Here is an 11,689-nt window from a genome sequence, read left to right on the forward strand (position 1 = left end):
GATACTTTATAAATATGAAATAACACATTCTTATTTTTTTTTTCTTCATCAAGTAACAAATGTGTTAAAAATTAAAAGGATTTACATTTTATTTTCTTCAATATTAAATAAAAATGTGCACATTATAATTATATCATTTCGAAATAAAATAACAAATAAACTGTGTTTTAATAATTCAAAATTGAACCATGCGCAAATACAAATATATAAATACAAATATAGGGCAGATACAAATTGGAAATAAATTGGACCATGGGCAACAAAATGAATTTGAAAACATAGATTTCTTAGGTTTTAGGAAACACGTATAAATAGGTTCTATCTCAAGGTCTTTCTTTCCAAGCCTTTCATTATTGAACAACAAATTACACCACTAAGCAGGAACAGAGAACAGAGGAAGTTGAAAGGAGATTAACATGTGAAAGAAAACATACAAGTGATGGAGGTAAGACTTAAAAAAACTGTAACTAGTGACTCAGTGACACAGCCTCTGTTTGATTGAGTGCAGCTCCAGTACCACATCTTTTATGTCCATTCGATCAACAGGTAATTCTGCAGAACATTCAACTCCAATCCTTGCTAAGCCCACCAAACACTCCCTAATTTTTATTTCCATCATCCTTCTTCCTTCTTCAACAACTGGTACAAGCAAACGTGAATCTGCTATCTCAGTGATCCCTTCTGGAATTGCCATTTGGCAGAATTTGTGTAGACTTACACCTTCACCAAACATTGCATCTGTTGGTCTCCTCCCTGTCACCATCTCTAACACAAGAATTCCGTAGCTGTACATATCTCCTTTAGTTGATACTCCACAACCTGTTCCGTACTCTGTTTCCACCACCATTTTTATCACAACAAATTAAAATACATATATACTGATGCTGCCTCCGGGTAATTCAAAAAGCAGAGGTAGTCATTTTAAAGGATAGAGAACAACTGTACCTGGTGGAACATATCCAATGGTTCCTCTAATTGCAGAGGAACTAACTTGATCTCTGCTGGAATGTCCCGTTGCCACGTGAACGAGTCTTGCTAACCCAAAATCACCCAAGTGAGCAACCATGTCATCATCAAGAAGAACGTTGCTTGGCTTAATATCACAGTGAACTATAGCTTCCTCAGAACCATGATGAAGATAATCCAATGCATTGGCAACATCAAGAGCAATATTTACCACAAGATCAAGGTTGACACTGAAATTTCTAGACTCCAGCACTACGTTGTCGTGAAGCAAACCTTCTAGACTGCCATTAGGCATGAAGTCATAAACTATAGCCTTGAAATCTTTACCGTTATAATCGATACTTGAACAACAAGTCAAGATGTTGAGAAGATTCCGATGCATGATCCTTCCTAGAGCCTTGCACTCAGCTGCGAAACTCTTTGATGCACCACCTATTTCAAGATTCAATACCTTCACAGCAATAGGTGTTTCGAAAGGGAGAAGAGATCCACTATATACAGAACCAAAGCTTCCCGAACCTACCAAATTGGATGAAGAAAATCCATTGGTTGCTTTATGCAGATCTCCATAAGAAACCTTCACGTACTTGTTTTTATGAGAACATGAACTCGATGGTGTTTTGGGTGTTATGGGCTTTTTTCTGAACAAATAGATGCTGATAAACAGTGTTGAAGTAACCACACCCACTCCAACGACAATTGCAATGATGAGGATGAGTTTCGTTTTAAAAGACCACTTGTGTTTCTTTGAGGACAACTTAGAGCATGCAGGAAGCTTCAGTTGAGGTATCCCGCCACAGAGATCCTTATTTCCAATGAGTGAAATTTCTGTAACATTATTAAAGACACCTCCTGTGGGAACCTCACCATAAAGATGGTTAAAAGACAAGTTCAAAGCATTCAAATAACTCAACTTTTGTAGTTGAACAGGGATTGTGCTTGAGAAGTTATTGTTAGAAAGGTCTAGGAATTCAAGGGATCCTAAAGAGCCCAAGAACGACGGTATGCTTCCGCGGAAGAAGTTACTCTCCAATGCAAGCTCTGTTAACCCGTAACAAGCGCCGAGCTCTTGGGGTAATTCACCAGACAATTTGTTTCCACGAAGATACAAACCGAAAAGGTGCTTCAAGTTTCCAAAGTCTGAAGGGATGGAACCAGTGAAAGAATTGTAGGATAAGTCAAGCTTTGTCAAACCTTCCAAATTGCCAAAGGTTTGATTAGGGATATCCCCATTCAAGTTGTTGGTGGAAACACCAATTGACTGCATTCGCATGCAGTATTTAAGGCTTAATGGAATGTCTCCAACGAATCTGTTTCTGTACAGATAAAGTTCAGACAACATAGTAAGATTGCCAATGGCAGTAGGAATATTACCAGACAATTTGTTTTCTCCTAGGTTTAATCGTACTAGATTTTTAAGCCTTACAATTGAATCTGGAACAGTTCCCACTAGATAATTAGTTTGCATGATGATATCGGCCAAACCGATTAGCTGCCAAATTCCTTCAGGTATCGTTCCAGATATTTGATTCAACCCCATACTAAGAATATTCAGGTTGGTAGAAAAATTGCCGATAAGACGTGGCACCTCACCACCAAATCCATTGCCATCCAAAATAAGTATGCGCAAATGAGTACAATTTGTTAATGATGAAAGGAAATCCAAATCACGAGCTCTCCCACTTCCAAAACTATTGTAAGCAATGTGAAACAGATGAAGTTTATTTAAGGTTCCCAGAGTGGGAGGAATTGACCCACTAAAACCATTCGAGGAGATGTCAAACCTTTCCAATCCAGTGATGTTGAATACTGAAGACGGGAATGTTCCACTGAACTGGTTCGCTCCAAACAAAAAGGCTTGAAGGTTTGGAAAACCAAGTTGCATTTTTGATGGAAGAATACCTGATAACTGGTTGTTCGCGAGAGCAAGAATTTGAATATTAGAAAGATTATAAAGAGAATCAGGGACTACTCCTGACAAACTATTTAAAGCCAGATTCACGATTTTTAAATTTGATAACCGACCCAAAACATGTGGTATACTTCCCACCAAATGATTTCTTGCAAGGAAAATATTTTGAAGGGATGATAGATTCCCCAAGGAAGGTGGGATAGTACCAACTAGATTGTTGACACCAAGAAGCAACTTATTTAGCCGTGTCATGGATCCACTTCCAAACCAGGAGGGAACTTTTCCTGTGAGTTTATTGTACAACAAGTTAATCATCTCAAGTTTAGTGCAGTTAGAAAGGTGTACAGGAATCTGACCATTTAGACCGTTGTGGCTCAAGTCAAGAACCTGCAATCTCTTTAGTCGACCAATTTGTGTGGGAATTTCCCCATGCAAGTTGATGTTGGAAAGATTGAGGGTTGTGAGGAAGCTTAGATTTCCCAAAGATGGTCCAAGAGTGCCACCCCAGTTTTCATTTTCCAAGTGCAAGACAGAGACTCTCATGTGGCGATGTCCGCATGTAACACCCTGCCACTCACAGAAATGCAGAGAGTTGTTCCATGATGGAAGAGCATTGGCGACTCCATTGGTAAGCTTAAGCTTCAAAGCAAGTAAAGCCAGCTTGTCACTCTCTGAACTCAAAGAGAGAGCAACTGTAGGTGGCATCATGTACACTAAGCTCTGTGAAACAACACTGAGAAGAAACATAAATAGAATTACAGCCATTGTTTTGCACAAAGTAGGATGTGGTCTTACGTTTTTTAATCGGCATCCTTAAAATCATGTTTAAGTAATCTATAGTGTATGTTGGATGTTGAAGCACTTTCAACGGTTAGATTAAAGGTCCTTGTCGTAATATTGCTTTTGTTTCTTCCAAAAGATGGACGCGCTTTCATATATTACTCGGTATACTTCCAAAAGAATGGGTCAAATCAGTTATAACATAACTTAAAGTGTAGACTTAATAGTAAATTGGTCAACTTCACTTTGACTATTGAAATTGCTGGTATCGAATTTCTCAAGTAAATTCAATTCCAGTATTGTTCTTAAGATGCCATGTAAGTAAATTCAAGGTAGCTAAGTTATAAATAATTAAGACTTATTGAAAGGTGTAATTGAAAATAAATAGATATTTTAATTTGCAACAGGAGTCAAAAGTTTGTATGTAAGTGGGTCTGTCACAGTGAGAACACCAAAATTTCTTTGGTGCATTCATTCCTGTTGATGTAACATATGCATTTATTCTATGTTGAAAAGTAGGGGTTTCTCCCTACACCTCCAATAATCTCTCCTGTACTCCAAAAAAAAGTTTATTTCCATGTTTATTCATGGTAAAAATTAAGAGTAACTCAGTTTTTTTTTTTTCACCGCACCTCTGCACCCCATGCGCGCCTCCCTCTTCTCCCACCGGTCTTCTCCCACACAAGGAGCCTCCCTCTTCTCCCCTCCCTCTTCTCCCACTGGTCTTCTCCCACACAGCCTCCACACACCGGTGTTCTCTCCACTCCGCAACATCCTTTTCTCCTCCACAGACAGTTCTTCTACCCAGCCTCCTTAAACGGAATTTAAACTCCGTTTTGACTTTTTTTTTTTTACGAAACGGATTGTGTAATCCGTTTCCCAGAAAACTGAAACGGAATTCACAATCCGTTTTGTCTTCTCTTTTTTTTTTTAATGAAACGGATTATGTAATCCGTTTCCAGAAGGCTGAATGACATCAAATCCATCACAGAAAATGGAAGCATAATAGCGCGTAGTGTAAGTCATCCATACCGATAATTCTTTCCAGGTTTTCTCAGCAGAATCCAACTTCGTTATCGGATACGGTTCCTGCAGTTCAACAGTAATAAGAAGAAAAAAAATACATAGTCAATTCGGCAGGTTGTTGTATTTTAATTATTTTAGTAGGTCGCGGCGCGTGACGCATATTCGAGCTGTGAAACTCGTCGTTAAGCTATTCATGGCCAGACAACACTACATCTATCTCTATATCTATATCTATACACACACTTTAGACCTAATCTCGATCCTTATGATTAAGATAGACCGCTATACAGAAGTAACAACTTTTGGAATAAAATGTCAAATTAGAAATAGTCCAAATGCAAAAGACTTTAGACAATTTTTTATTGCTTTCAAACCTATACGTTAGTATCATGAATAATTTATTGCTAAAAGCCATTAATATGTACTCCACCTCTGGCATGATAGCCACTGTTGCAGTAGAAGTGTGTACCCAGCCCTGTGCTTCTGTTAGAGGAACACGTTGAACTCGATGGACGCCAGATTCATATTTCAATTTACTGTAAACACGATTTCCTTTTATCTCCATTACATAAGTTTTGTATCCTCCTTTTTCTGCCTAAAAAAGATCACAAAAAAAATTATACAAATTGCATAAGCAATGAGAAAGTGTTTCTGTTTGAGTTTTTATGAGGAATACCGCAGAGCTTGAGACGAGAGAATACTTCCAAGAATTCCTTTCACTATATCTTTAATACATTGTTAAGACTTTGGCAAGTGTATCAAGTCGCGCAAGTAGTAACCGGTAAGACTGGGATATCGTTTCCCAAGAGACTCGTGTATACTAAATATTTGCGTAATTAGTGACTAATTTAAACTAATGAATAAATTCGTAATTTGGGTTGTTGTATGCAATAAAGTAAATGTTTCATAAACAAGTAAAGTTGAACTTGGATATTTGAAGACTCTAGAAAATGGTAAAGACTAGAAATGCAATGGATTGATAATGTTGGAGTTAGACTTCACCTACTTCACTCTCATATATATTAAACCATAAAACTCTTCTCCATTAATTACTAATGTCAACCCACAAGTCTACTCAAACTCTAATCCCTTAGTTGAATGAGCCTAGGTTCCCTTATTTAGAGTCAATTCCTTGAATCCCTAAATAAACAAACCCGCTTTACAAATTAGGGTTTAAGACAACTAATGGGTCAAGTTCCATTCCTAGATACAAGTTCCATTAGGTATCTTGTTCAAATTCTAGGTTTCAAGAGATATTTTCCAATACCTAATGACCCAAATATCATGCAATGAATGGGTAAAACAAAGCAAGCCTTAAATACATAAACAAAGATACTAGAAATCAATGGAAGAAGCATATATATATTCAAACCATTCGAAAATACATAAGAGTTCAGTGGCTACATCTAATCCCAACAAAAATGGGTTTAGCTCTCCATTGTCATGGAGAGCTCAAGCTTACAAAATGGAAATGGAAGAGGGAGGAGACACAAAGAGGAAGATGGAGCTGTTCCCACAAGCCCTAGCAGACCTCCAAGTGCTCCAAGACGTGTTGTTCGAGCTCCAAAGTGTCCAAGATCCGTTTCCCCTCGCGAAAACAGAAGAAAAAGAGCCAACTTGCCACATCAGCGAAAACGGGCGCTGGCGGAAGGGTCTCACCGCCAGGCGCTAGCCATCAAACAGTGGGCAAATTCCTCATCTACCGCCCGGTGGTGGCCAGGTGCCGCCAGGCGGTGACCAGCAGTGGCACTTGTCTGGCGCCTGGCGCTGGCGGCCTGTTGCGCCTGGCGCTGTCTTTGTGTCGCCGGACGCTTCCTGTTGATATTTTTGCTCTTCTCCTTGCTATTCCGGGTCACTCATTTATCTGGACTTTTGGAGCAAAGCTTCCAATCTACAAAAAGGATACAAAAAATGGGGATTAGGGTATATTTAGATAAATGTAACCCAAAATGTATTTATTTACAAAAGTAAGGTAAAATTGAGGATTAAGTAGGTTAAAAGCTTTGGAAGAGATGATTTTGCTAATGAAATATAGCTTGGATAATGGTAAAAATTAACATTATCATACATTCGGACCTGATTCAACACAAAACATCATCAGAATATGCTTATAATTGAACTTTACGTTGATGGTTCCTTCATTTGAACCACAATAATAAAAAAGTAGCAGTGCCAGTTAAACAATTCAGAAATTGTCCAATAATAGATTTGTCATTTGTTACATGTGTGTTACATGCCAATTTTTGACACTTAAATTTTTCCTAACAGGACAACAGGGTTACTGACCACAGATTGAAGACAAACTATGAGCTTACCTCGTTTCTTGATGGTGACATAGAAGATGTTGTTCAGGTATATTACATAACACATGAAATGGACTTTTTCTTGTGTTTCCCAGTGTATTGGCTGTGTGTAGAAAATATGCTTAGAAAGTAGTGTATGTTAATTTACGGACACGTGTGCACTTTGTTGAGGTGGCTTGTACTTGCTTAGGTACCAGGGGAGATATAGCAACACACTTCCTATTAATGGTTAAAATTCATTTGAAACTACGAGAGAACTCATTAAATAAAAAGTAGGACCCATAAAATTGTTTAATTTTCGATAGATTTCAACTAATAATAGAAACTGTATTCAAAAGAGTGTGACAGACCGAGAGTATGTTATTAGTATTCCTCCTATGATGCAAAGTTTATTTACCAAGAGGGTGAAAAGATTAAGGTTTAAAAGTAATAGGGTGGGGTGATTGGAATTTAAGTTGTTTCACGTTAAAATATAGGAGAAACGGATTACAGAATCCGTTTCATAAAATTGTGAAACGGATCCTGTAATCCGTTTCAAAAAAAAATTGCAATTTTTTTTGAAACGGATTACAGAATTCGTTTCATAAAATTGTGAAACGGATTCTGTAATCCGATTCAAAAAAAAAATTGCAATTTTTTTTGAAACGGATTACAGAATCCGTTTCTCAATTTTATGAAACGGATTCTGTAATCCGTTTCTCCTACATTTTGACTTTTTTTCGCAAAATGGTTTACGTAATCCGTTTCATAAAGTTTTGAAACGGATGCCAGAATGCGTTTCTTAAAACATTCGTGTTATTTGTTTGAAACGGAATGTAGTTTCAGAAAAAGAATTCCGTTTCACATCACAAAACAGAAAAATAAAAGAACGAAGGACAGAAAATTTAAAGCTCACGAATCTCAGGTACACAGAGAATGAAACTGAGAAAATTTTAAATGAAGGCGGGAGAAGAAACAGGAGAACATGAAATAGTAAGTATGTTTTGGGGGTGCAGGGAAGTTGGCCACGCAGTAAATGAAATTTACTGCGTCCCAAACCACTTTCGCCAACTTTCACCTGTATGTTAAATAAGGACAAAATAATAAATTTTGGGAATACAGAAGAACGGAGGTGCAGAGAGAAACGCCCCGAAAAGTATTGTATCGATCTTTGTCATTCATATTGGCCTTGCCCTGCCTTATGGGAAGGGCCAACTAATATGGCAGTACGTGGGGAGTGGGGGCAGTGGGCCTTGGACTCAAATATAACCTAAAAGAAAAAACTTCAATTATTGAAAAATTACACTGAAAAGAGTTAAATGTGAATTTCATAGATATAATATAATATTCTCACGTGAATGATAACTGTATTTATTTACTAAATATAAATAACTAAAAAATGCACAGCAATTTCAGAGTTTACCTTAGTCAAATTTTAAATATGATTGAAAAGCAATACGTGCAATACTCATGATATTGGATATAATTTTTTCCCTGAACAAATTATTTTATCTACAGTAAAGATTCATTTAGCAAACTATTATTAGGATCAAAAATTTTTTGTAAGGAATAACGAATCAAACAAAATTTTATCATACAATAAAAAATTGAAAGTACATCCACTACTTTTCAAGTTACACCTTTCATTAACATAATAGATTTTAAGGTAAAGTCAATCCCATAAAATTAATTTACTAAGGGGAATATTTATAGGATATATTCTCTTTAAGAGATATCATACTCATTAATCATTTATTCTATATACAGACTGTTGAATCACAATTATTATAATAAACGCAAAATATAGCTATTAAAGGTTTAACTAGTTTAATATATGAAAATCTTTATCAATCTTTATCGGATCTTAAAGATATTTTTTATTTTATCGTATACTAAGTTATATATTTTTTTTTCAAATGGTTTACCAAATTGTTTCTAAAACATATATTTGATATTTTTACTTTATTTTAATATTTTTTTATTAATTTTTTATGACGTAATATATTGTTTTAATTATTTTTTATATATTTTTAATTCATTTTCATAAATGTAATTTTACCGTCATAATTATAGGAAGACATTTCATTACTATAATATAATAATTTAATGTTATTGTCATAAAATTCAAAAAATTATAGTTTTGTATTTAAATTCACGTTTAATATTTTTTTATGTACACTTTCTCTTAAGTAGTGTATTATAATCTTAATTAATATATAAAAAAGATGTTTATTATAATTTAGAGAAAGGAAATATATAAAAATATATAAAAATCTAACAACACACCACCAAATTCATTCCAACTTAAGAAGAAGTATCTTCAATGGAGTACAATTGATTAAAGAGGAAAGGAAATTGTTAAGTATCGTATTAGGTGTTTATTTATTTACTATTCCTTATATATAGTAATACTATTACTAGTTTTCAATTAGTTAGAGGAAAAAGATTAATAAGATAATTGACATGGATGAGATTCAGCATGTAAAAAGATATCATTATTGATCATGAGTGGGGCATTTTGGGATGATCACAAACGTAAGCTTTTGAAAGCTTGACCTACGAAAGGATTTGGAATATTTAATGCTTCCATATTTAAAGTGAGATTTTTAAATATTATTATTTTAAATATATTTATATTATTCTATTTTTTCTATTTTAATATTATGTAGTATTATTATTACTATTATTATGATTGTTAACACTTAATTTTTAAAAGAATTAAATATACTTTTGGTCTTTTTTAAAATTGGAATTAGTTTTTTTTTTAAGTTTGAAACAATTTAGTTTTCTATCTTGAAAAATATGTAAAATTTAATCTTTTTAATCAAATTTTATTAAATTTATTTTCGATTCTAATGTAAATTTTATTTGTATTTTTATTTTCAGTGATAAATATGAAATTTGAATCTTACTTTTTTATTCATTAAGTATAAGTATCTTTCAAATTAAAAAGATACATATCTTATTTTCTTTAATATAAAATAAAAACGAAGATATTATAATTCTATAATTTTAAAATCAAATAATAAATAGATTATGTGTTGTAATAATTTAAATAGTACCAAAGACAATAAAAAGAATGAAACCTATATTTAAATATTCATGTCTTGTCAAATTAAAAATCAAATATTATTAAGGTGTGTTTGGATAGAGCATTTTAATAAAGCAATTCATATTTTTTCGAAGAATTTAGATTTCTTTGTAAGAAAATATTTTGTTTGGATAGAGAAATTAAACAACATTTCAAATACAAACATTTTTTTTAAGTATTTCAATTAGCTAGATTAGTAGAAATTCAAATATCCTCAAAATAGGTGCTCAATCTCACATTCTAGATTCTCTAGTAGAGTTGTAAATTTGGTTCAGTCCACAAGATTTGATCTTGACCCACTTGAACTAGGGTCAAATCAGTAAATGTGGATAGAGTTGAATCATAACTATTGTCCGCTCATAATTTGTGGGTAGAGTTATTCTCATCTACCACCCCTCCATACTAATTATTTTTGTTCAAGATGCCGATAATGTAGAAAAAAATAATTAAGAAAAAATACAAAGGGACTTGTTATGACATGAGGTCAAAAAGGAAGGAAAATTGCAAAGGTGAAGTGAGACACCAGTAAAATCAATACCAATAGAAGGAGTTATCTTGGAATAAAGAATTTGAAAGTGCTTAACATGATTTTGTTAAAAAAATTGGAAGTTGAGACTTGAAAAGGAGAATACCAAAGTTATAAAAAACTATTCTAGATTTAAGTAAGGGATCCTGGAGAGTCTTGGATGAAGTAAATAATTTAAATAACAAGTTTTAGTGGTAGAGATATAGTAGGAGAATATATGGAGAAGACAAAATGATAACAGGTTTGTTAATAATTTGAAATGGAACATAAAAGAAAAAAAAAAGATTTTGGAAAGACATTTTATTATCTGGAAGATTAAAAGTCCTTTATTAACATTTCATCTGTCCATCCTATTGTGATCCCTTTAGTGGTTATAAACAAATAAATCATTCTCCTTTCAAGTCATATGAGTTTGAATTTCATTTAATCATTCGATTTTCAATTGAATTAATTTCATTAACTCATCATTTTCTTCTTTTACAAAGACTATAAGTATCAAAGGGAAAGAAACAGCAGTTCACATTGAGGTGATTAATGCATTTTAAAGATATTATTTCTACCAACATCTCAAGTAATTTTGATTTGATTATTGAAACAACTGGGATACTTATGGTTAAAGTCGACAAAGTAATAATTAATAACTTTCTTATTTTGCTTTAAAAGTAGAATTGTTCTTCTTTTGCTTTAACTATTTTTAGACATGCATCATTTACATAATGTTCATGATAATAATTCCCATGTTCCTTATGTGTCGAGGTTTCCTCTCATGAACGCATCACACGTATTCTTGGTAACTTTATCTCACAATTTTTTTTTTATGTATTCTTTATTTGCCTAGTTACATTGATATTCACACAATTATACTATTTCACTTCTAATAAGATCAAACAAAGATGTGAAGTTGCAGATTTATTATGCTTATTTTCATTTCCTATGTCAAATTTTATATGTATTTTTATTTTCGGTGCTTGATAAATATGAAATTTGAATCTTACTTTTTTATTCAGCAAGTAATAACTATATTTCAAATGAAAAAGATACATATTTTTATTCAGCATGATTTTTGGCTTTTAGGAAGCACGTACATAAATATTTTCGGTGCCAGG

At 33.6% G+C, this 11,689-nt stretch overlaps 1 protein-coding gene across 1 annotated transcript; it reads right to left on the bottom strand.

Moving 5' to 3' along the window:
• Window positions 1-263: 263 nt before the first annotated feature.
• On the bottom strand, window positions 264-3,680 carry LOC114193998 (probable LRR receptor-like serine/threonine-protein kinase At3g47570). Its single transcript, XM_028084016.1, has 2 exons — window positions 946-3,680; window positions 264-831 (listed from the first exon to the last, which is right to left on the bottom strand). Exons 1-2 carry the CDS (start codon window positions 3,641-3,643, stop codon window positions 476-478), a joined length of 3,054 nt encoding a protein of 1,017 aa, XP_027939817.1. The 5' UTR covers window positions 3,644-3,680; the 3' UTR covers window positions 264-475.
• Window positions 3,681-11,689: the final 8,009 nt, after the last annotated feature.

This window comes from Vigna unguiculata, chromosome 8 (genome assembly GCF_004118075.2).
Source record: "Vigna unguiculata cultivar IT97K-499-35 chromosome 8, ASM411807v1, whole genome shotgun sequence".
NCBI lineage: Eukaryota > Viridiplantae > Streptophyta > Magnoliopsida > Fabales > Fabaceae > Vigna > Vigna unguiculata.

What these genes read in the sequence shown, in the direction of transcription:
- LOC114193998 (XM_028084016.1), bottom strand. Translation starts at nt 3,643, where the DNA reads ATGGCTGTAATTCTATTTATGTTTCTTCTCAGTGTTGTTTCACAGAGC. An exon ending in CATTGGATATGTTCCACCAG is followed by an intron (nt 832 to 945) that starts GTACAGTTGTTC and finishes TGGTGGAAACAG; the next exon opens with AGTACGGAACAGGTTGTGGA.